This window comes from Macadamia integrifolia, unplaced genomic scaffold (genome assembly GCF_013358625.1).
Source record: "Macadamia integrifolia cultivar HAES 741 unplaced genomic scaffold, SCU_Mint_v3 scaffold263, whole genome shotgun sequence".
Classification (NCBI taxonomy): domain Eukaryota; kingdom Viridiplantae; phylum Streptophyta; class Magnoliopsida; order Proteales; family Proteaceae; genus Macadamia; species Macadamia integrifolia.
In genome coordinates this window covers 373,965-400,072 of record NW_024868844.1, presented here as the reverse complement: position 1 = coordinate 400,072, position 26,108 = coordinate 373,965, and the positions used below count along the sequence as shown (strand labels likewise).

Genomic DNA, 26,108 nt, shown 5'->3' with positions numbered 1-26,108 from the left:
GGAATGATCTTCACAATTTGGCCTCTCAGGTTAGGTCCCGCCCCTGGGACATAGGCGGGGACTTCAACGTGGTCCGCTTCTCCCATGAAAAGCAAGGTGGTGGGCATCTAACTCCTTCCACTGACACTTTTAATGAATGCCTCGGGGATATTGGTGTTGATGACCTTCGCTGGTTTGGTATTAAATTCACCTGGAACAACAAAAGAACTGGCCCCTCCAGAATTGCTTGTAAGCTAGACAGGTTGCTTGTTAATGAAGCTTGGCTCTCCTCTTTTCCCTCCTCCCATGCCACTTTTGAGCCCCCATTTGCTTCTGACCATAGTCCCATTTCTTTCCTTATCCACCCCTACACCTCCTTTGGCCCTAAGCCTTTTAAATTTTTTGCCATGTCAATTGTCCAAACCGCTTGGCTTAAATCGGTCCAAGCTCACTCCTCCCCCCTCATTGCTTTGGCCGGGAAGCTTAGAAATGTCAAAAAGGACCTTAAGCTTTGGAATACTAACACCTTTGGGAACATCTCTTCTCTTGTGTCTGATTACAGGAATAGTCTCTCCTCCATTCAGGTCCAACTTTAGGCAGACTACTTGAATCCCTCTCGAGCTATGGATGAAAAATTGGAATCTTCAAAGCTCCTTGCCCTCTTATCTTAGGAAGAGAGCTTCTTAAGGCAAAAGTCCAAAATTACTTGGTTAGAGCTTGGAGACTCAAACTCTTCGTACTTTCATCGTACCATAAAGGCTAGAAACAACAACTCCATCACCAAGCTTACTTCCCCTGATGGATCTCAAGTCACCTTAGTGGATGAAATAAAAGAGTTGGCTGTGAACCATTTCAAGCATTTGTTCAATCCTCCTCTACCTCCGGCTCCCCCCATTCAAGGTCACCTGAACAAATTTGTCCCTACCAACATGGCCCATATGCTTTGGTCAATCCCCTCGGATGAAGAGATATCTTCTGCTATCCTCTCCCACAAAGCTAATAAAGCCCCTGGCCCGGATGGATTTAGTATGGGTTTCTTCAAAGTTGCTTGGGACATCATCAAAGAGGATCTGGTAAAGGCAGTCAAAAGCTTCTTCGTCAACCCAAGCCAAATCAAGAGCATCAGTCACACCTTTCTTTGCCTCATTCCCAAGCATTAAGGTGCCAACACAATGGCTAATTTTAGGCCAATCTCTCTATGCAATCTCATGTACAAATTCATTGTCAAAATCCTTGCTAATAGGATCAAGAAAGTGATTGATACCCTTGTCAGCGACAACCAATCAGCTTTCATCCCGAGAATAAGTATTGGTGATAACATTCTGCTGTGTCATGAGATTGTTAGAGGCTTTGACAGGAAGGGCCTTCCCCCAGCTGCTCTCATGAAGATTGATATCCATAAGGCTTTCGACTCTCTCAGATGGGACTTCATCATTTCTGTCCTCAGTAAGATGGGCTTCCCCCCCACCTTCACAAATTGGATCTTTCATTGCATTGCCTCCCCAAGATTCTTGGTCTTGATCAATGGAACCTCGGCTGGTAACTTCTCCCCCTCTGCTGGAATTAGGCAGGGATGCCCTCTCTCGCCTCATTTATTTTGCCTTGCTATGGAGGTTCTATCCCCTAGTTTGCAAGCTGCCACTGACCGAAATCTTATTGCCCCCATCAATAAATACAAAGCTTTGAGGCTCACCCACCTAGCTTTTGCCGATGATTTGATGATCTTCTCCAAAGCGGATGGCCCCTCTATTGATTCTATTATGCTCTGCCTCAATCTCTTTGCTTCGATGTCTGGTCTTTGCATCAACCCACGGAAATCTCTCATATTTCTCTCGGGAATTTCGGATGCTTCAAAGGTCCTCTTCCTTGAGAAAACTGGTTTCGATCTGGGGTCTCTTCCAGTCAGATATTTGGGGTTGCCTCTAATTCCAGCAAGGCTCTCAGCTCACCATTGTTCTCCCATGTTAGATCTCATCAGAAAGAGGCTTCAATTATGGAAAGGCAAGCTTCTTTCCTTTGCTGGGCGGCTAGAGCTCATCAGATCTGTTCTTCAAGCCTCCCACATATACTGGTCTGGTATCTATGGGTTGCGTAAATCCATTACTACAAAACTTGAAACCATCTTTGCTGCCTTTCTTTGGAAAGGATGTGGAACTTCCAGATTCCTCAGGCCCCTAAGCTGGGCTGCGATATGTCTTCCCAAAAAGGAAGGGGGTTTGGGTTTGAGGCGTATCAAAGATGTCAACTGTGTGGGTACTCTAAAGTTGATATGGAAAGTGGTCTCTAAAAAGAAAAGCATCTGGGTCGACTGGCTCTACTCTAATATGCTGAAGAATGACTCCTTTTGGACGGGGCACCCTCCCTCAGATGCTTCTTGGGTATGACGAAAGATGATCTCTTTTCGATCCTTGGCCTCTAGAGCTATTTCCTCTCGGATAGATGATGGCTCCTCCACCTACCTATGGCTTGATCCTTGGCTCCCAATGGGGACCCTTGCGCATGTTCTTAGTGCTAGGAGCATCTATAGTTCGGGTCTTCCAAGACTTGCTAAGGTTGTTGACATAATATCATCTGGAGCTTGGTCCCCCCCTATCAGGTCCTCCCCTCAGTTGGAAGATGTTTGGAATGCTTAGTCTAGGATCCCCTCTCTGGGCCACTCGAGATATGACACTCTTTTGTGGACTCCTTCCCCATCCGGAATCTTTGTTGCTAAGGCTGCTTGGGACTACATTCGATCTCGAAGCTCCTTTCTCCCCTTGGCACAACCTTATCTGGTTCAAGCATCATATTCCCAGGCAAAGCTTTACAGCGTGGAGAGTATTCACAAAGTGCCTTCTCACTCAGACCTTCCTCATCCATAGAGGTATCCCTGCCTCCCCGCTTTGCTACCTTTGTGGTTTGGAGCCGGAAGACATAGAGCACCTCTTCTTTGCTTGCCCTGTCTCTCATTCCATTTGGAGTCTAATCCTCTCCAAATGCTGGCCCTCTTCGAGAAGAATTCTCCCCCTCCACAGGGAATGGATTTGGATGGACATGAGTACATGACATTCCATGGGAAGACCATCTGCGACTTTCTGGGCAAGCTAGCCTTCTCTACAACCATCAGTCAGATTTGGATGGAGAGAAATCATAGAAAATGGACCTCCAACTCTCGGCCTCTTGAAAAGATTTGGAGCTCCATATATTTTGATGTTAAAGCTAAGATCTTAAAAGTCTCCTCTGTTTGTTCCCCATCCCCTAGATATGATCATATTGTAGCTTCCTGGGAGCTTCCTAGCTCTGTGATCAGGACTCTAGATCCCCTTTGAGATCCTTTTTGTCTTCTTTCTTCTTCCCCCTCCCGTTTCTTGGGGCTTGTATATCTTTTCTTCTTTGGTTTTGAATTAAATTATTCACCCAAAAAAAAAACACTTGTAGCCTTTGGTGGTGGAAGAATACCCAAGGAAGAGACATTTTAGAGCATTGGGATCAATTTTGGTGCGGGAGGATTTGTTAACATGCATATAACAAACACAACCAAACACCTTAGGAGGAAGAGTGAAAGCAATAGACTGAGATAAGAGTGCAATTGGGTTTTGAGACCCAAGAATTTTGATAGGCATGCGATTGATGAGGAAAGCCGCAGCAAGAACAGCTTCAGACCAAAAGGTTTTAGGAACATACATACTAAATAAAAGACTTCTACCAACTTCTAACAAATGACAATTTTTCCTCTCAGCTACCCCATTTTGTTGGGGTGCATCAATACAAGCAAGTTGATGGATAATACCATTGTCAGTAAAAAAGTCTTGTAGATGGTCACATGTACTCCCCCCTTTATTAGACCGGACAACTTTGATCCTGGTTCCAAATTGGGTATAGACCATTTGATAGAAGTTTTTGAAGGCATCATAAACATCACTCTTATGCTTCATAAGAATGGTCCAAGTACAACGAGAAAAATCATCCACAAACGGAACAAAATAATGATGCCCAAACAGGGAGGTAGTGGGAAAAGGTCCCCACATCAATGTGCACAATATGAAAAGGAACAACAGATCTATTACCATGATAGGGATAAGATGAATGATAATGTTTAGCAAAAGTACATGGTTGATAATAAAATACATGAGTAGAAGAAAAAGATGCAAACAAATGAGGTAATAGTTTCCTCATAACAACAAAAGATGGATGTCCCAAACGCTGATGCCAAAGCATCACAGAGTCTATAGAACTATCATCACTAAGGCCACATGCATAGGACTGTGGTGTAGGCAAAAAAGGTAATTGCGGCTCAAGACGGTATAGGCCGCCCTCCTCATGTCCACTGCCAATAATCCTCATCGTCCCTAAATCCTAAAAAAAGCAATGAGAAGGAAAAAATGTGATGCAACAATTTAAAGTTTTAGTTAAAGTGCTCACAGACAACAGGTTCAAGGTAAGGTTAGGGACATGAAGAACAAAACCAAGTGATATGGAAGAGGTAATGGGAATACCACTTTTACCAGAGATAGAGGAGAAAGTACCATCAGCAACTCGGACCTTATCCTTACCAGAGCAAATGGAGTAGGAGTCATAGTAATGGGACGTACCAGTCATGTGGTCAGTGGCACAAGAGTCGATGACCCACGACGGAGCTGTGGAAGGTGCCAAGGTTGTGACATGCATAGCAGAATCTGAGGCATCCTGTGAGGTAGATGGGCTATCAAGCTGAGATATGAACCGGCGAAGCACTACAATATCATCCCTAGAGGAGCTGGTATTTGTCTATGCAGTGCCTCTAGTATCAATCTCTGTCATAGTAGCATAGGTTATAGCCCCTCCTCTGCGGCCACCATGTGTGCCAATAGATCCACCACATGTACTAGGGCGGCTATGAAGGACCTAACACCTCTCTCTTGAGTGTGGCCAGGTTTCCCATAATGATTATATTGTCGTCTATCCCTGTCATCTCCACGGGAAGGCCCTTGACCTCGGCCACCTCCACGCCATTCTCTGTTAGTGGAGGAAAGGGCAGAGCGCTCAAGTGAAGGTGTAGAATCCATAGCACATCTCCTCGTTTCCTCACTTAAGAGGTAGTTACACACCTCATTAAGTGTAGGTAGGGGTGATCGACCCAAAATTTGTATCCGAATTTGCTTATATTCTGAATTCAACCCACCTAGAAGAATCAGTACACGCTCTTTTTCAAGAGATCTATAGACCTTTGCTTATCATTAGGACTGGTCAAATGAAGATGTCGGTAATAATCATACTCCTCCCAGAGTCCTATAACAATATTATAGTAGTAAGAAACGGACTTAGTCCCCTACTTCATGGAAAGAGCCTGCTGCAGAAGTTGGTAGACCTTCACAGAGTCGCCTGCCCTGTCATAGGTCCTAGAGACACTATCCCAAACATCCTTGGCAGTTTCATAAATCTCCAACCTATCTCAGGTTTCATGGAGAAGAGTAGCCAAGTCATAACACTAGAGTTTGTAGCTCCCATTTCTAGTAACCTGGGTCTGCGACAGTGGGAGCTTTGATAGCCCTAGTAATATATCCTAGCTTTCCTTTACTCGGACAGCGTCAGAGTGTGACCAATCCAAGTAGTTGGTACTATCCAACTTCATAAGAGAAATCTGGGTATTAGGATTGTCAAAGACAATCGAACTGGGGTAGCTTCTAAAGGTTCCATGAGATCAGACATAATGTAAGAACACTCCTCAAACAACACCAATGGAGATACAAACCAAAGGGGATACACAAGTCCCAAATATTGTCTTCTCAGAACGCAAAAGAGAAAAAATCCAATAGGCTAATGGAGCATGAAATCTTGATAGAACATCAATAAAAGTCACTTCTAACCATGAAGCTTCATCCCAACAGCATAAGCAAACATGATAGAGCCAAGTACATCAATCACAAGCAACCAAATCACATAGTTCTTACCATTATAGACAAAAAAAGGATTCATAGCGACTGAAAAATGATACCTAACAGCTTAGAGGAGAATGAGTGCTCCTACAAGCTCAAAGGAGGGCCTTGGGCAACTCTATCCAGCCCAGCCACAAGCTCAACCGAAATTTGAGAGAAAAAAGAGGTCGATTCCCAGGCTGGAGGTAAGGCTGGGAATGGCTTCTAGCCTCTGTGTGGACTTCAAACAACCCTTGTAGACCTTCAATCACTCTCCAAGAACCTTCAACTTGCGTCTAGAACACCATCAAGTCTTCTTTTTGAATCTCTTTACATAGTATACTCTCTATTGAACCCTAGAAAGTAAAAAAGGGGTTCAATAGAAACTCAAAGAATGAGTAGGAGGAACCTTGGTCGACTCTCAAACCCCTTTAGCTCTGATACCAAGTTAGAAGTTAGGATATTAGGGTTAGTGAGGAAGAAGATGAAGAGAAGAGAGGTAGGGACTACGGAGAAGAAGGAGAGACGTTGAGAGGAGGGAAATAGAAAAGGGAGAAAATGTGAGTGAGTTCTCTTCTCACCACACCTATATTAGATTCAAATAATACTTTAGGAAATTACATATTCCTCCCTAAGGGAGGTGTGAGAGAAATTACATAAAAGGACAACTTAACATAAGACAGTTCCTAATGTACTCCTAATACATATATTCTAACAGTTTTCCAGTATGGCCTATGATCCCAACTCTCCAAAGACAAAAAAGATATTTTAGTGGATCTCGCTGAGACCTCGAATTATGGCAGAAGCTATGACGAGGGATATAGCCCTTGAACCAAACAAGCTTTCTGCATAGGGAGATGGGTCCCCGAGTTTTGACAAGGTCCCCAAGCAGGCTTAGCATTGAAAAAGTATGAGGAAGAGGGCATCCAAATAACAATATCACCAGAACCAAAAGGCTTTCTAGTGATGGAAGGAAGGGTAAATTTCAGCAAAGAGTGGGGAAGAGTGAGCCCAACCGTCCTGGCAAATGATGTCCGCTACTATGGAGTGGTCGTTGAGGCCCACATTGAGGATTTCTTTGAAGCCAACAAGGGGGAGGACCCCCAGAGGATGCAATGGTTTAGTGAAAGCTTGGTGGAAGATCCATAATCAATTTTGCAGGTCGCAACCCCAAGAGCTGAGGGTCGAGTATTAAGAAATTTTCTCCATAGCCAAGAGCCATATGGGCAAGGAGCGACCGTCCAAATAGAATCAATCCTAAGCAGCCCCACATAGATTGAATCAATCCAAACACTTTTCTTATTGGCAGCAAGCTTCCAAATCATTTTGATAATGCCAGTCGAATTGACCTCTTTGATTTTTATCAATCCAAGACCTCCCTTTGCCTTGGGAAGACAAATGGTTGCCCAACTGAGTGGGTGGAGGTCTAAGGGAATCTTGAAGTTTCTTTCCTTTCCAGAGCAAGAACATTTAACAGAGTCAATTTCCTTGATGGAGCATTAAGGAAGACCAAAGATACCCGACCAGTTGATATATGATGAATGGAGCACAAATCTAATATGCTATAGATGGCCTACATAAGAGAGGAGCTCACCTTTCATAGCTTAAGTCTTACACATGAGGTCAAAGATGAGGGTGTAGTGATGGGCAGTCAACCTTGCAGTGTTACAAGGAAAACCCAAATGTTTAACCAGAAGATGACCCAGAGGGAAGGAAGTCTTCTCTTGAAGCTCTTATTTGCATCAAGAGGCCGGCCAATAATAATTGAGATTTCTGAGGATTGGTTCAGAGACCCGAGAAAGCTTTAACTAATTGCAAAGAATAATGTTATCAGAAATCCTTCGTTCGCAAAAGCTGATTGGTTGACACTAACAAGGGAGTCCAACTTCTTTGATCCTGATGGTATAGAGTGTGGTTGGATGGCTAGATAAGGAGGGAGATGGGGCTATGGCCAGAGATGCCGGGGGGGGGGGGGGGGATCAAATTTGGCGTGGGAAGAAGGGAAGGTGGATAATCAGGCTTCATTAACTAGGATTCTATCCAATTTATAAGCAAGAGTATCCACTTCTTTTATTTCTTTTATTGTGCCAAGAAAATTTCATACTGGACCATCTAAGATCTTTCACACTAATGCCATCAAGGCAATCACTGAAAGCTTCGAGTGAGGGAGCATCAATAGGGTCTCCACTCCTCTTTTCATGACCAAAGTGGACATCAATTAAATCTCCCCCATGGCCCCCATGGGAGAGAACCAACTTGAAGAGCAATGGATTAGAGATCACCTCACAAAGCGGAGCACGCTTAGTGTGACTATTAGCAGCATAGATGACAGTGAAGAAAAAGTGGTTGTTCCCAAGAGTGTCATTTTAAGATGGAGGAATTGGGAAGAGGAGGATAAGACATGAATCTGAATTTTGGAAGGATTCTAAGGCACCCAATTACGACCATTGGGATGATGGGCATAGATAAAACAAAAAAATCAGGAGGCGTAATGAGGGAGGTTATACGAGAAAAGTTAGCCTCTTGAACCTTGGTTGCAATAAGGCAACAATGGATAACATGAAGGAACCTAAGATGAGATCGGATTTCCACTTGCCTGACCAAGGTATTGAGGCCTCGGACGTTTCGGATGAGAGCTTGGTTCATTGGGTAGGGATATGAGGTGCAACAACATCTTGTAAGGACTAGAAGACTAGACCCAAGAAGTGGAAGGGGTACTCTTATGGAGGCATTGGTGAGAGTGGATGGAGGTGGAAGTGAGTGGAACCATGGGGCGGAGGAGAAGGATAATGGAGAAGGGTACTGTGGTCGGGTGGAGGAGGGCGAAGAAGAGGGGTGGTGTGGTCAAATGGAAAACAAGAATGCTGTTGAGGAATTACTAACGTCACCTAAGGGGAATGGTGTAGTGGAGATTGAGTGTTGGGTCAAGAAAGAGATAGGGGCGGAGAGCTATTGTCCATACCTAAACCCGAGGATGGAGTAATGGGTTGGTCCAGGTGAGGATGAGAGGTGATGATCGCTCTTGTGAAGGGGGGAGGGAAGGAGGCATAAGGCTTGAAGTTAATGGGATGGAGGGAAGCCCACAAGTAGTTAAGTGGGGTGGTGGGTTAGTAGTGGTCCTAGTGGACCCATGAGTGATAGAAAGACTTGGACGGGGTAACAAGGGGAGGGGGTTAAGATTATGGAGAGATAAGGATGAGGCATGTATCCATAACCCCAATGATGAGAAGACTAGGGTTAGGACAATGGGTCGAAAAATTCTTCTTCGTCAGAGAAATTGAAAATGAAAAACCCATTGTCCAAGAGGTATGTACCTACACCCCCATTTAGTCTCTATTGCTTTGAAAATCTTAATTTCACAATATTGAGTATGGCCAACTTCCGATGAAATGTCTGACCAAGGCATTACGCTATTTAGATGCTTCTTTGTCTAGCAGACTCCCAAGGTAGAGGGCAACATTAATATTGCCTATGGTGGTGGGGGGGGTTAAAATGGAGAGCAAGACCTTCATTGAGGGAGGGGGAGGTATGGTTGAAGAGGGAACTCCACGCTATGCCCTTTGATTGAGGATAGTGGGAGGGAAGTGGCAATTGGAGGGGCAGAGAGAGGATGTGACAACCTGGAAGGGGAAGGGACAGAGCCCAGGAGGCCAGCCACCAGGAGAAAGGGGGATTCATGGGACACTCACGGGAAGCTCTCACAGAGGGGGTGCCCCATGGGGGGAGGGCAGGGGGGGGGGAGGAGAGCAAAAGGTATTAATATTCTTCTCTAAATTAAAATAGGTTCGTAGGAATTTATCTTTTGTTGATAAGTTTACTATCTTAGTAAACATGTAATTCCTTAGAAAATTATTGTTTATTTCGGAAATTTAAACTGTAAAAGGCTTATCTACTTTTGGTTAGAGTTTGGGTTAAAAGTCACAGTAGCAGTTCTTTAAGAGTCCTTAATTGTTTCAGAATTAATTCTTTTAGAATTAGACTTTGTTCAAGTTTACAGATGAAGTAGGAGCATAGACGTCCATATAATATTGCCCAAGGGCATACTTGGTAAGCTGTAGTGCCAGTCATACCTTTTATGAAGGGTCCAACACAAAACCTTAAGGCATTAGAAGAGAGCTCCTCAAGTCTATTAAGGTTCCAAGGACCTGAACAAACAGATGCAGGTTAATAGCTCTATAACTCCCAATACCTTTGTTATTTGCTGCAGCTATTCAGATTTTGTTTTTCATCAGTGGTTTTTCCAACTGGTAAGATATTAGGAATGCTATTTATTCTTGATTTGTTTATGTTGCCAGGTCAGAGGATCTGTGATGCAAATACGGCTTCTCTTACCTGGTTGGACCAACATGACCGGCTTTGGAAGCCAAGAGCCCAGAAGAACCGGTCTAGCCCAGGGTTTTGGTCCAACAAAGGTTGGAAATAAAATTAGTAGTTATTTAGTATTTTATTTCATGCCTTTTATTTTTCAGATTTGAAGTAGGACTAAGGATTTATTTCCTTTGCATTAGTTTCCATTTACGGTTATTTCCTAGTTTAGGCTAGATACTATGTTAGTAGAGTTTCTAATTTCATGTCTTTATTTTCTATATATTGGGTGTAGTTGATGGACATGGAGATTGAATTGAATGATGAATTACTTCTTTTGGGTGAAGTTGTGGTTATGCTTGGTCGTGTGAATCTCCTCCCCTCCCTTTGATTCTTCCCTTCTTCCCTAAGGTTCCCCATCAAATTGTTTCTTGACTTTTATATTGTTTATTATTGAACCTGAAGCTATTCTGCAATTTCCAAGATTCCTCATATTTTATCAACTAAGGTTCTTGTTGGCAACTGGTGGAGTCAAAAATCAACTCATTTAAATCCACCAACCCAATGATGAGAACAAATCATTTTCTCCCCACCAGTTTGCTTTCTTGTGCTGTGCTATAAATACATTTTGTAAAGTTTCAGTGACTTGGATTTGAATTCAACATTTTCTTCAATCTCTCCCTTCTCAAATAATTAAAAATCTTATTCTTCCTGAGTTCACTTTCGTATATAAAAACCTCTTTCTGTATCTAGAAACACCAATGCATAGTGTTATACCAGGCCCATAAACACCAGAGTAAAAGATTGTTATACCTTCTTGCAATGAAAAAATACCCATCACCAAGAATGGAGACATACTAGAAATAGCCACATCAAGAAATAAAAATGAAACCTAAAAAAGCATGAAGGTGATGTCATTACAAAATCTAAATTCCCAAGTGCAGTATATAAATATATTGAAGAAGTGATGTCCAGCGCTAGACTACAAATTCTGATCTATGAAATCAGAACATGCCATTAATATTCATCCCCAGAAGATGAAAGAAAGAAAATGAAAATTCGATATGCTTTAAGTATATAATATTGCAGTCTTACCTGCTGGTAGTACCCCCATCATAACCAGTTGAATATGAAACAAAAACTCTCTCCAAGTATAAGTATGCAAGCTCTCGTGGTCTATGATCTATCAGAGAAATTCCAACAACACCCAGCTCAATTATAACCTCAATAGGAGCAGTATCAATCTGTTGGGCTCCTTGCATAGAAGAGATGCCCCAATTTCCAATAGATACCAGGACTTCGTTTTGTTCCTGCAAGTTTGAATCTGATGACCTGTCTTCAATGAATCTCACAACCTTAATAACACCAATTTCGACGATGTGAAGCTGTACTCGTGGTGCTGTCTCATCTGCAGCATATACTCCCGTCTTATCCAAGCTGAACTTTTGGACAGATATATTACTGCCGTCCTTGATCTCAGCATCAATTTGTCTATCTCCATATGGATCTTCCCAAGAGAAATTTGTAGTTGACAGAGGTCCTAACTGGATCCAGGTATTATCATTTAAGCCAGATTGGCGTATCCTGATTGTCTTGCTCACTATTCTGTTCTCCAGTCTGTCAATGCAGAGTGATGTTTTATTTGTTTATCTTTTACATGATAAAATATAAACCAGATCATTCATCAACTAATCATAAACTTCATAATGCAATGTGATTTTAAAGTGCCAGTATGAAGTTTCTAGATGTATACAAAAGAATATACCTGATAGGACCATTTGTAGATCCTACGCGGAACACAACTACAAAACGTGATCCCTCCTCATAGCCTCGAATTTCTGTCCTCACAAATCTCCGGGCACCATTATGTTTCCTCAAAACCACGCAGATGGTGTCCTCTTTCACAATTTCAACAGGGTAACACCACTCTGTATCTTCCAGTTGAATCTAAGAATCATTGTACCAAAGGAAAAAAAAAATGATGTAAAAATCATAACGTATATTGTAATTATATGACTAACTACAACATTTGAAAGAGCTCACAAGTCTAATGACTCTATTTTGGCACTATAACAAATACAATGTTCTTTTATTTTTCTCTTCCGGTTTTTATCCTCAATTGTTTCAACTCTGTTCAGTTGTCTTATTCTTTTGTTGTCTTATTCTTTTCATGTGCAAACAAAATAGCTTTCCTTGTATTGGTTTCCAACATCTACAATTCATGAATGCTAATGATAAGACAGATTTTTAAGTTTCATACCCACCCTCTTTCAGTGAACCATAATAAAGTCTGAGTAAATTCAAATTTTTTTCTCACATTTACCCATTTATAGAATTTCTATTATAAAGGAAGAAAGGGAAATAAAACTTGACAATAACTTTTCTTGATACAATTTTCAATAATTTTGGCATATGTTATTTTTTTTTCAGATATCATTAGATAATACATTAAAAGGATAAGGACTGGACTTGAATAGAAACTCAACATGCATGGAAAGGGAAGTATGGAAGATAAAAATGGCAGTGATTACACATAAATTTGATATAATGAAACTAAATTTGTACAATGAGGGATTGTAAGACTTTGACATACCTGAAATTTATCAGCTTCCCCTGTTTCACGATATACAAACGAGACTCTTGAGTCAGATGCACGTAAGATCTTGGGCTCATCTTCACTACTTAGCTTGATAAATATGTTTTGGCCAAGTCTGTTTGTGAATGTCATGAATGGCCGGACAGACATTACCTAAAAGGAAAACAAGCTCCAAATACATCATTTCCATGATAAGCCCGCCCCCCCCCCCCAAAGAGTTATGAAGTTCCGTAATTACCTTTGTAGGAATTGATGGATAGGGGCATGGTTTTGAGGATATAAAGAGCCGGATGCAATTACCATCAGCATCATAAGCAGAGAGATCCATTGAGCCTTCCTGGGGGGGGTGGGGATAAAGAACCTTCTTAGTCTGGTGACCTCTTTACAGATGAAATAAATGGGAGGATGTTGAATTCAGGATGAAACTAACCAGGTCGCCAAGAGGAGAAAGGTCTCTAACAGGTCCAAATTGTTCTTTGCCTGATTGACTTATAGACACAGAGAGGCCAACAAATTTAAAGTTTAGTGCAGAATCAATGGTATATCCTTCGAATATTTCCTCTTCGGTGATCTCCTCAATGATTACTTCATTTCTCTGCATTTTTGAAGGGAATGGGATAGAGAAATTCCTGTTTTCCCTCTTAACTGATCTATCGACAACCTTATATGTAAGGGAAGGACATCTGGCACTTGCAATCCAGTAGGGAGCATAGACTCTAACAACCTTTGCCACAATATGCTGTTTTTTATTTGGGACTTGTTCAAGAATGACATGAACGATCCTGCAAAACATGGGCATTTCACAAATGGACAGTGAAAGAAGAAAAAAGAGACAAGAAAGATATTTCCACAACATGCGTTGTTCATGGCAAACCTTCCAGAAAATGAACTTCTAAAACTTATTGTTTTGGATGGAACCTTGCTGGGGTGGGATATGATAACAGATTCCTGAAATGAAACAAGAAAAGAACTGTGAGAAGAAACGTCGTCGTTGAAAAATAATGCATGAACATCCATCCTCTTTGGGGAGAAAACATTTCACTTTAGAGCTTACATGCACTGGCAGCCATCCTCTTTGTGGAAGCAGTGAAAAGTACAAAGGGTTTCTCAGGTCAGCGTTGTATATCTTTACAGTTTCTCCAGGAAGAAATAGTCCTTGAGAGCAGCGAATGAACTCACCACTGGCTTGCCTTTCAAGAACAGAAAATTCTGCTGATAGGGGAAGAAAATTAATGATGGATAGTGGGGATTTAATCACAATACTCCAATCCTGAATAGATTCTGAATGAATATCTTTCCCAATCTCTGTGGCCTGTATGCTCAAAGAGAACCATAACCCTGATGCACAATTTGAAGAACTGTTATTTAAACGGGTGCAGCACAAAAGTTTCTCAGATTCAGTAAGAGTTGATACACAAATTTCTGAGATTCCCGTAGGTTGACCAGAAGCCTCTGACTGATCATTCCCATCAACTACTGCGCTCCAAGAGTATTCATCGGGATCATTGACATTCCATGATCTTAACTGCAGGATGTATAATCCAGGATGTGTCACACCTGAAAGAGGAAGAGGAATTCTATCTCCAGGTTTCAATAACCCGATTGATATTTGCTGCCTTACATTATTTGAGATATGTTTCCTATTCCTGATCCATCTCCTTTTCCTTGCATAGTTAACAAATTTTAAGTGATTATATGACTCGGGCCACTTTAAGTGTTCAAGGTCTGGAGCATAAACCCAGCCATCAGCAGCGTTCACAGATGCATTATCAACATGCCAATCATCAACCCATTCCCAACCTGATGGCAAATCAACTTGAGAAATTTCCTGTATAACATAAGAAGAGTTAGAGACAACCTAGTTAATAATAAAAAAATATTAGTGTATGGAATCATTTTTTGGAGAGTAAGGAATTTTTTTTTCCTGTCCTCTCTCTCTCTCTGATTACAACTGATACAAATGGTACCAGTTTCCTGCAGGAACATTATGGATTCAGTAGGGAATACTGCACATGTAAAGTATCGATACAGATCCAATCATAACTAATACGTCTTGAAATTAGAAAACACAAATCAATCATATTTAATCAAGAAATCAATCAAATCATTCGGTGCTATGATCAAATATAGAGATAGTTCATGAAAAACTCTCATTTGTATGCTTCTATGGGTAACCACTTCAGTCTCATTTATAATATTTATCAAATGCTATCTCATATATCAATTTAACTACTAAAGTACCAATTGTGAAGTAAAGAGCCACGTAACTGTTTGCTACCATTTCACCTCAAAGCTCGAACTGCTAGGGAAGGGCAACGTAAATGTATACATCAACATACATGTGCAGGCCAATATCCCATGGTCCTTGCTCGTGGAGCTCACGTGGCACCGAGGGAGAAGAAATGTTGGGAAAACTCTTCTGACGCACTTCCCCGGAGTTGAACATTCAACCTCCCTGTTCTGATATCATGTTCGCTACCATTTCACCTAAATGTATACATCAACAGTAACCAACTCCAGTGTCTTACAGACTTAAAGGTATAGCCTTCACAATACCTGACCATTTCCCTAAATAGATATTTGTATTGTGATCCAAGTCTTGAAAAGAGAAATGGATGAGATTTTGTCCCATCAGACTTGGACAATCTTGTTTTTTAGAACATGTAGAGATAAGAAGCCATATGCAATTGCTAAAATACTAGGCCTACTAAAGGCACAAAAATAGGGTAAGCTGAAGTTGTCTAGACATGATACCTTGTCCCCCCAAAAAAAAAAAAAAGAATAACCACACAGAATAGCGAAAGAGATTATTTTTGTCGAGAAGTGCAACATAGTATGGATATAACCATCATTGTGTATCTTGACCAATTGTATCGTTTCTTTGTGAATCCCCACCCCCCGGGGCTCTGTGCTTTTTAGATATTGTCTTTGCATATACTTACATTCTCGTATATTCCTTGCATAAGTTCCATAATGCATATTGTGGCTTGAATTATTGTTTTCCAGTGTGGTTGCTAGCTGTTCAAATAAGTATATAAGGCACCTGAGTGTACAGGTTGCTCTCTTCGGTTCTTTTGAATGCAACCTCTTCAAAAAAAATTAAGCATATAAAGCCACATTATGTACCACAACAATGATGAACCACCGGACCATGAGACCCAAACCCAGAAAGAATAGGTACAAGTCCTCAGTGAAGGAAGAAAAAACATCAGCAAGCAACCAAGACTGAAAAATGCACCACCCTTACAACAAGAAAAAAGGAGGTGTCACAAGGATGGCATTGCAAAAAAAAAAAAAAAAAAAAAAATTGGCTGATCCTATGTTTAGGGGCAGCCCAACATTCAAGTACATTGCACTCCTTGTTGGCAAGATTCAGTCAAGACTTAGTTGGTAGCTAATCTAATTCCTAATGGTGGTAGACAACTTAGTTAAACATGTTCTCTTGAGCATAGTTAGATATATTTTGGCTTCTATTGTTGTTCCATTTTGGTGATTCATTCAGTCAATAGAATAATAGACAAGCTCTTTAAGAAGAAGGTGACTTTGGGGACCAGCATCATAGAATTCATAGGCTAACAGACCTGTTGAAGAAGGTAGTAGGGCTTTGTCCTATGTCATATGTTCAGGAGAGCTTCAAATTCAAGATGATTTGCAGGTTATTAATAGAAGGTTCTGTAGGAAAATTTTACCATTACAAACTACACCCCTCTTCCTCATGTTACTGAAGCTGCTCTTATACATTACTACTCTAGACTCCAGAAGGAAATTGTGAATGATTTTCATAAGCCTTACTACTATAGACTTTGGGAAGACAGTAAATGACTAGCCAGATGTGCTATGTAAATATGTAATTCAACTTAACTTGTCTTGTAAGTAAAGGGAACTGAGACTTTTGGCCTGGTATTCAATATGACCAGAAAAGTAATACCAATGAACAAATTGAGTCGAAACCATACAGAGTCTTGTTAACTGGTGAATAACACACACATTAAAATGAGATTAGTATTTGTGTCTGTTCACTGGCCGCAAAAAGGAAATTAAAGAAAAAGAAAAATTTTGCACGCAAGAGAGGATATTATGCACCAAGCAACGAGTTCAGGAAATTGGATAAAGCCACCACAACTTAGCCAGTCCACATGAAAAATTCATAAGGTAAAGCATGACACAAAACTAACATTTCTCACCTCAAGGGAGTCTCCACTTCCAAAGTGATCTTGTCTAGGTTGAGCGGAACAACCAACCCAGCCAATGGCTGGATTGTACTTTTCAGTTTCGAAGAACTCATCTGTTTCAATTCTGTCATCTTCCAATGCTTTATCTTCATGTTTCTCACCATCATTTATTGGCCTTTCATTTTCATGGCAGGTTTTGGGTTTGAGGCACAGATCAAGCACGATATCTGTATTATTACAGACTGAAACCAGAGACCGAATAGTTACATATCTGTTTCCATCTTTAACATTAACTTCACTAGCAACAACATCATTTCCAAGGCGCCAGCAAGCTGCAGATGCAGCATAGTTTAGCCTCACAGTTGTCCAAGGTCCTTCCCTGGTAGGACTGATCTGAATAGGTCCACGTTTTCTGCTACTTGTTGAGACTTGTTCACCATTTTCAACTGAAAGGCTTGATGATAGAAGTGCAGCACATCGTATTCTCCCATAGAACTTATTTTTATCTCGAGTGATAGACTACACAATCAATGTTATGTTCAGTATTTTCTCTCAATAAATGATATTTCAGAAAGCAATGCATTAAAATGAAGGGATCATCCAACCATAAGTAAAAAACAAGAACAATAAAATAATAAAAAATAATGATATGAATGAACAAATTCACCATAGTTTCCGCCGAGGATAATTCTATCCATGACAATTCACCAACTGAATCATAAGAATTTGAACTTTCATCTAGAGTGCTAGCTATCTGTGCCAGAGGAGCTGAATGAAATCCAACAGGTTCATCTGTAAAATAAAAATTTCTTGTCAATGAATATCGATAAATATTCAGCTCTTACAATTAGAACAACAAAAGGGAGAGCTAGAGTCACTAATAGTGGAAGATATCAGCAGAGCAGAAACTCTAAGGTTCAGGTCGCCCAGTAGAGAGGTTCTCATGCCCTAAGTCTCAGGCTCTTCTGATAGGTATCAATGGAGATCGACCTCCAACTCTAGGGCTGGAAGTATCGCCCGGAACAAAGTAATAAGGGAAAAGAAGAGAAGGAGATTAGGGAAGGAGAGAGACTATTAGAAAGGGAAAAACAGAGCACCCATGGCAGCCATGGTTCTCACCCAAAATTATCAAGTTCTAATTCTCCAAAATTCTGAATTCTTCATTGGGGTTACATTAATATAAAGGCAAGCAACAATGTTAAAAATGGAAACTAACCTAAATAGCAACTGAAATCAAATCTCACTCAAATAAATTCTACCAAACTAATTCTAAGTCTAAAAAATGAAAGTAAATAAGGAAACCAAATCAAAGATATTTCTTCTAAACCCATCGCCCAACTTTATTAGTAACTCCCTAACTCCCAAGTCCCAACTAAAGTCATCCATTGAGCGTATTACTCTTAAATCTCAAAGTCCCAAATGGCAAGATCCCAAGTCCCAAACATATTAATTATAACACATTAATCATAATGAGTATCTACTAGAAAGAACTATGATGGCCTGGCAAGATTCAATGCCCAGTACGATGGAGTCGCTGGGCATTTTCCTCTGACTACACCACAAATGCATGCCACATCATATCCTGAGAGAAGAATCGAACGTAATCCTCTATAGCTGCTTATATTTTTTTCTTACATAAAATTATTTTTAAATCAATTTTAGAAAATATTTTAACGACATAATACAACAAAATCAAATATGGTATAACATAAAAAGCATCATGTATGCTTCAAAACACTTTAATATTAATCTCTCATTTTTAAAATCAGAAAAAAATATTTTTCCCTATTTTTCTAAAATTTTTTTAATATATTATTCTACTTTCATATTTTTAAAAAATTAAAATAAATATTTACCAGGTGAAAAAAAAAATTCGCTCTGATAGAGTCGTAAACCAATCAATAGTGAGTAACATATATATAATTGAGTTCCATCAAACTATATTAACTATAAAAATATAAAATTTATGTTAATGGAAAATGCATTTTTAAATCAGAAAAAAAAAATTGTGAACAAAAAAAAAAAATTTCGACTCCGTAAGGTCATAGATCGGCCTCTAGTGTCCAACATATAAAAAAATCTAACCATATCCAACATATATTTATGTTAATATTTAAAAAAAAAAAAAAAATTGGTTTTGGGGAAAGTGGTTTGCCTTTCCAAAGCTTGAAATGTGTAGATACTCAATTTGGAGTGATCTTCAAGGCAATAGATGTGATGATGTGGCTAATTAGTGAGCAATAGAGTGATTTTGTGTTCAAATGCAAGGAGAAGCCGAAATTTCACCGAGACAGATGAGTTGGAGTCAAAATTTCTGCTCCCCCAAACGAGATGTATTTATAGGCCTTGGTTGGTGTCATTTCGGTATCTCGCCGAAACGATACCCAAATTTCGACCGAGATACTGAAATATCAACCTACATGATGTCTTTTTTGTATTTCGTAGGACATCTCGACTCGGCCAAAAAAAATCCCAAAATTACTGAGATCTCGGCGAGATTTTGAACCATAATCATACCAAAAGATATGGTCCAATACAGTATGATATAGACAGATATTGATATAGATTGATATGCACAGATACCCAAACATTTAAAATCCAACTATATCGGTATGTATCACATATCGAGTTGTATCGACTAATGTGGTATAATATGGTACTAATAGAGCTTGATAAACCCAATATGTCCATTTAAAGGGGAAGAATGCCTTTTATGAAACAAGATTCATGAATAGACGTTGTGAGGCGAGTTTTTGCTTCAAAATTACCCCAAATAAACTATTCAAAAAAAACTCACTAGTACTTTCTGGATTAAATTGAGATATGGTTTCACCAATTACAGGTAAGTGCACAACATCATCCTAGTTGCTCTTATTTGTGAAGAACCTCCCAGTAATGAATTTGAACAACCCCGACACTCTTTATGGGATTCATGGCATCCAAAATAGACTATTGCTATATGTAAGAAACCTCATCCTTTATAACAATTTCAATTGAATGCACTTGTCTCTCAATACAGTGTTCGCCATTAAGCTGTTTACGTATGATACATATTATATATTGCTTATTTATATTGTTTTCTTGTGAAAAAAGCGTATTTCCATGCATATCCTGTCCATTTCTATGCATATCTTTAGCGTATTTTGCGTATCTCCGATATGATACAATACGTTCCGATACGTCTCTTAAAATTACCCGGCCGATACAATGACCACTACTGATACTTTAATCCTTGGTTACACTGTTGTTGAGAATGGTTAGTTCAACAATGGAATTTAGCTGGTTAAGTGTCTTACCACAAAAGTCAAAACTGTGGGTATATAGCCCCTGGGGTCACAACTTAAGAGGGAGGGGGAAATAAACGAAATCAAAGGAAACACTGATAAAGTTGAGAATAGAACAATGCCAAACATAGTTGTCTAGGCGTCGCCCTGATTTTTTCCCTCCCCCAATGCCTAGACTCCGCGACAACTTTGATGCCAAAATAATAAAATGGAATGCTTTCTATTAATTCGTCATTTGTAAGGCATTTGGACAAAATAAATATTATCAAGAGGCATATTATCATCAATCAGTTAATGGCTGACCTGGTTCTAGTTTACTAACTGAAAGATGGATAGATATAGACCGTAGTTGTCAACATGACCAGGTGACCCAAGGCGTTGGAGGGGCAGTTATGTGACAGATGCCCTAGGCGTGCCTTAATGACTATATGTAATATAGCAATGATAATTTTATTAATTATGTTTATATGAAACATAGAAGCCTTGTCAATGCAATATGATATAATTATGCTAGTAATGGCCTAATATGAGAAAAACAACATATAATAAACAAAGCATAGGATATAATATAAGCATATTCATCAAAAAACAAACCCATAAACATAAATGAATGTAAACTCGTGAAGTGTCAATAGGGCGTGTTGTTGTCTTGGACCCAAGAAAGCACCTGAACACCTAGGGGAAACCTTGACAACTATCGGCTAGAAACTGCAAATCAGCTAGTCAGCAATTCATCTTTCAGCACATGAGATGCATATCATATTTGTTTGCTTCTGACAATAAACAGGTCTTATTAATTATACAAAGAAAAAAATACATACATATTATATAGATTGTAGTAGTGCATATACAATGCATGCAAAAGGCATAAAGTTGGACCTGCAAAATAGTTATCAACTATAGATTCCAAGTCAACATCCTCCATACCTCTAGTTAACATTACGACCTCTATTCTGGGGCAATGACATCAACAGCAAGTTGGAAAAACCTCTCCAGAAGGCAGCACCTTTTTTTCTTTTTTGAGGAGGGGTGGTTAATATGCAACATCAGAGAAGAGTTTACTAAGGAGTGGAAGAGAAACACAGATAGGCAGAAAAGCAAAAGGCTGGATAAGGGAAGCAGAAGAGGAACAATGATCCCAATGATTTGGATAGTATGTTTGATTCTTATATTCTAGATTCCTAAAAGATCGTATTAGCTCCTTTCCTTTCTTTTATAGCTCAATCTTATTCCCAAAGAAATAGTCTGGGAATTTTCTCCTTCTCACATCAATCAGTATGCTTCAGGATATCTCACGCCTTCCATAATCCATCGTAGGCAGGTTGTTTAGTTTATATCATTACGGTAAAAAAAAACTTCTGTAAGCTCTTCGCTACATTTTATGAGTTTTATGCCTCTCGGCGGTTCTAATGTTTCTCCAAGTTTGTCAATAGAACTATAATGATAAATAACAAAATTCTCCAAGTTTGACAATAGAACTATAATGATAAATAACAAAATTCTCCAAGTTTGACAATAGAACTATAATGAGAAACAAGGTTACAAACTTACAAAACTATAAAATGATAAATAACAAAATAGATAATAAAATGTCAGACATGAGTATAAGAAAATTACAACCTTTCCCCATGTCAGTCACGATGAATTCCACCTTGTAATAGTCCTGGATAGATTGAAAAATCCATGAGAAGGTTTTAAAAGAAAGAAGAATAGAAAATAATAAATGGAATTGCAGGGGTACCAATACTTTAATTGCCTGCCAAGACATATAATCTATTAAAGAAAAATCCAAGTTATTTACTGAGTCCACTATTATGGAGTTTCATCCAACAAAGCATTTCAAGTCCCTACTAGGAGACATTTATCAACACCCAAACAAGGCAGATGAAAACAGTATGCTTACAGTAAACCACATATAAGAGGTTTTACCCACATTAAAAATGCCTCAAAACATCCATATGACAACAAAGAATAAGAAACTCATGTAAACTACTATGCTTACATTAAACTACACAAGTGGTTTTAACCACATTCACAAACAGTCCACTATTTATATTTTTTGGCCCCCTGTGAACCTGATTTCCAGCATGTCCAGCCACCATGGGGTGGCTCCGCCACATCAAGGTCCCCCCTCCTTGTTAAAGTGATATAATTTCATGTAATAAGGGTACTCTTTGGGTACTAGGATATTAAGTCGTAATGTGTTATTTATTATTTACCTCTTACCTCCCTGGGCTATCATAAATTAGCATGGGAGGTAGGGATGTAATTTCCCTTTACGTTAAGTGAATAAATATAGGAGAGAGAAGAACCTTTCTCTCCCACAACTTGCTACTGCCGACCTCTTACCATCTTCTTGTTCTTCCTTCTTCCATCGCTTATCTTTTTCCTTCTTCCTTTTTCCCTTACAATTATGATTTACAACATGGTATTAGAAGCCACAGTTTGAGAGTCGTGCCTCAAGTTTTCCACTTCCGTATCCTCTCTTCGGAACCCTAGCTTACAAAGGAGTTCCAAGGAACATTCCAATGGACCCCTGCTGCTACAAAAACATTTAAATTGATCAAGCAGAAGATGACAGAAGGCCCGGTGCTTAGAATACCGAACTTGATCTCATGTTTGAAGTGGCGAGCAATGCATCCTATGTTGGGACAAGAAGAGTGCTTATGCAAGTTGATCATCTGATTGCTTTCTATAGTCAGAAGTTGAATGATGCAAAAAAGAAGATATTCTACATATGATTTGGAGCTCTATGTCGTTATAAAAATTCTCAAGCATTAGAAACACTAATTGATCGGCAAACAGTTTATAATTTATTCGGACATGAGGCACTCAAGTACTTGCGATCCCAAAAGTCCATTAACAATCGACATTGCTACGTGGATTGCTTATTTGCAATAATTTGTATTTGCCCTAAAAGTACAAAGCTGGAAAAGAAAACCCAGTGGCTGATACATTTAGTCGGAAGGTGCTAATGATGAATACATTTACCATACAAAGTTCCGGGATACAACACATCAAAGACGAGTATAACAATGATGCTAATTTTGCTAAGATGTTTGAAAAACTACTGCAAGGAGGTCGAGATGACAAGTATGTCATCCATGAGGGATACCTATTCTTGGGCACACGTCTTTGTATTCCAAATACCTCTCTGAGGCATCACCTGGTTCGGAAGAAGACTTGGCCTAGTTCGTGGTTATGAGAAGACACAGCTGAATTTGCATACAACAGTTTCGTCAACCATACCACCGGTCACACACCATTTACGATTGTCCTTGGTCTTCAACCTCAATGACCAGTTAACATGGTACCGTTGCCACCTCATGCTCGTGTTAGTGTTAAGGCGGATGAATTCCTTAGACATATCATAAAGGTACATGTTGATTTCCATCGTCGCATTGCCGTTAGCAATAAAGGCTACCAAGCAACCACTAACTGGCATCGCCGCTATTTGGAGTTTCAACTTAATGATACGGTTATGGGTCAAATTCCACCTAAGAGTTTCCCTTCCAGTACCGTGCACAAGCTCCATCCTCGAAATATGGGTCCTTACAAGGTCTTGAAGCGTATTGGTCACAATGCCTACATGTTGGAACTACCTCCTACTATGAAGATCAACAATGTCTTCAACGTTGATGATTTTACACTCTAGGTGTGCCCCCATTCCGATGACGGAGATACCGAGCATACATTGAGGCTTCCCCAGTTTGTGACCCCTACGGATGATGTTATTGAAGATTTCCTTGACATAAAATTCACTACTGCTCGTGGTGGAAAGTGCATAAAGTACGAAGAAATTATAAAATTTGTAATGAGACAGCTAGTGATATGTCAATGAATTTGAACATCCCAATTATGGATCGGGTAGTTCATGGTAGAATTAAGGCGGACCATGGGAGCAAAAAATACGCGACCCTAGATTCTGAGCCGGGGTAGGATTTAGGTCCGAATTTGGGTATGAAACTTTTATGGGTGAGGACGAAAGTTCTGACTCAAGAGAGGATTAGGTGCGATCTCATGTGCCTAGTCAGAACAACTCGGAGACACTAGCAGAGATCTATGGTCGATTAGAAGAACAACATTGGGGAGAAGTTGTGCAAAAGGATTTTCCACAATTAAGACCAAGGGAGGCAAGTATTGTCTCTAGTGGAAGGAACGTAAATATATATGGGAGAGGCAACAATCGAGGTGGTTGAGTTAAGGGCCCTAATATTAGGGGAGGGCATGTGAACATTGCAGAGAGGAGGAACTTGGAGTTTGTTTCACCTAGCACTGTCTAAGGAAGAGCTATCACATTGAATTATTCTGAGATTGCTAATGTCGATGAGGTAGCTAGACTAAGGGAAGAGCACGATGGTTCATCCTGAGATCGCTAATGTCAATGAGGAAACTAGATAAAGGGAACAGCATGAGGCTTTGAGGAAGTAAAGAAAAAAAAAGTCAAGGGAAAGGCAAACGGGGAGCAGGCTAACCGAAAGTATGAACGTTTTGTCTAGTCACAAAAGTGATTTGTGCAAGTTTTATTCTAGAATAGAGGTGAATTTGATACCGAGATTTTGTATCTCAAGGGATTGATTTTTGTTTGTTAGAAATTTTCCCCCTACTGATGGCTTCGTCGAAGGTGGGGGGATCAGTCTTTTTTTTTTTTTTTTTTTGGCTTATTTTGCTAATTTTTTTGTATATAATTTTTGTTTTTTCTTTCTCCTTTAATACAAATGACCTTTTAGAAAAAGAAAAAAAAATTGTTATTACTCATTCCTTGTTAAATGGAAATGACATCCTCTCATGATAGCACTTGGATCCATGCCGATGATTGTTAGCGACTTGATACAGATCTCTACAAGCGCTATATGTCTTCATCCATTCGTCGGAGACAAATGATTTTAAGAGGGGGGAGCTGATGTAGATCCTACTGGGCTACACTATCGCAGGAGGAAGAAGGCCCAAACCAGCCAGTTGACCAATCAGCCCTTGGGCTGAGATTGAGCCAGCTCCTCCTCTACCCTATGCTGCCCACATCAGCAGCCCATCGGCCAGCATAGGATACCACCTTATTAGAGCATATATACTTTTCAGTTTGAGTTTCTAGAAGGCCCTTCAAGCTTCCATCGAGCCAGCCAAGTACAGCTGTCCAGAAGTTCCCCTTTACTGCCTGTGATCTCTTCTTACAATTGTGGTTTTTTATCTTATGTTTGATTGGTCACAAGATGCTTTGCACAAGTTGAGTTGTTTTCTAGAATGTCCCTACTCCCTAGCAGTTGCCTTTTATGATTTCTTAGGCTGTAAGTTAGAGTTTAGTTGCTAAACAATGTTTGTTTCCTTTTTCTTTTACTTTTCTATTTTGAAACTAGCTTCTATTTTGCAAGTTTTCACTCACTATTTAAGAGAAGCTGCTGTACCATTTTTACACAATTAATGAATAAAGAATTTTGCAACCAATGCTTTCTGCTTGCGCCAATCACATGAGAAAGGATGAACAACAGCTGGCATAGCTGTGGGTGAAAGGTCCAGGCCGAGATAGCCATTATCCCACCCACAACTATCCTTCTTCATCCTTCTCTTCTTTCCTTCTTAATTTCTCTTTGTTTGCTTGCTGTGAAAGTGTTAAAGAGTGATTGTTCAAAGCTAATTAGAAGCACAGAAGCATCAATACAACTCAGATTGAAGGCAGCCAAAGAGAGTCGATTTCAACAGATTGTCAGGGTTTTGGAGTTCATCAACTTTGGCCAGAACTACCTACTGGTAAGCTATCTTCCCAAGCCCTTTTGTGGGTTCCCCAAGAGTGACCTTCGACCAGCTTCTTAGCCCTTGCTGAGCAACCAATTGACAGCCGCAGGGTTTCTCTTTTCTGCCCAGAAAACCCTAATTTCTGAGGCCTGGTCTGCTGCTGTGTTTT

At 39.9% G+C, this 26,108-nt stretch overlaps 1 protein-coding gene across 1 annotated transcript in view; it reads right to left on the bottom strand.

Moving 5' to 3' along the window:
• Nucleotides 1-26,108, bottom strand: part of LOC122066914 — a 179,474-nt gene that overhangs the window by 54,687 nt on the left and 98,679 nt on the right. Inside the window, exons 41-50 of the mRNA XM_042630743.1 lie at nt 21,830-21,872; nt 17,593-17,717; nt 16,938-17,444; nt 13,808-14,581; nt 13,628-13,701; nt 13,184-13,535; nt 12,992-13,090; nt 12,751-12,906; nt 11,923-12,104; nt 11,253-11,774 (exon numbers count right to left, since the gene is read on the bottom strand). Of these exons, the coding sequence (XP_042486677.1) occupies nt 11,253-11,774; nt 11,923-12,104; nt 12,751-12,906; nt 12,992-13,090; nt 13,184-13,535; nt 13,628-13,701; nt 13,808-14,581; nt 16,938-17,444; nt 17,593-17,717; nt 21,830-21,872 (2,834 nt within the window). The remainder of the gene's footprint in view (nt 1-11,252; nt 11,775-11,922; nt 12,105-12,750; nt 12,907-12,991; nt 13,091-13,183; nt 13,536-13,627; nt 13,702-13,807; nt 14,582-16,937; nt 17,445-17,592; nt 17,718-21,829; nt 21,873-26,108) is intronic.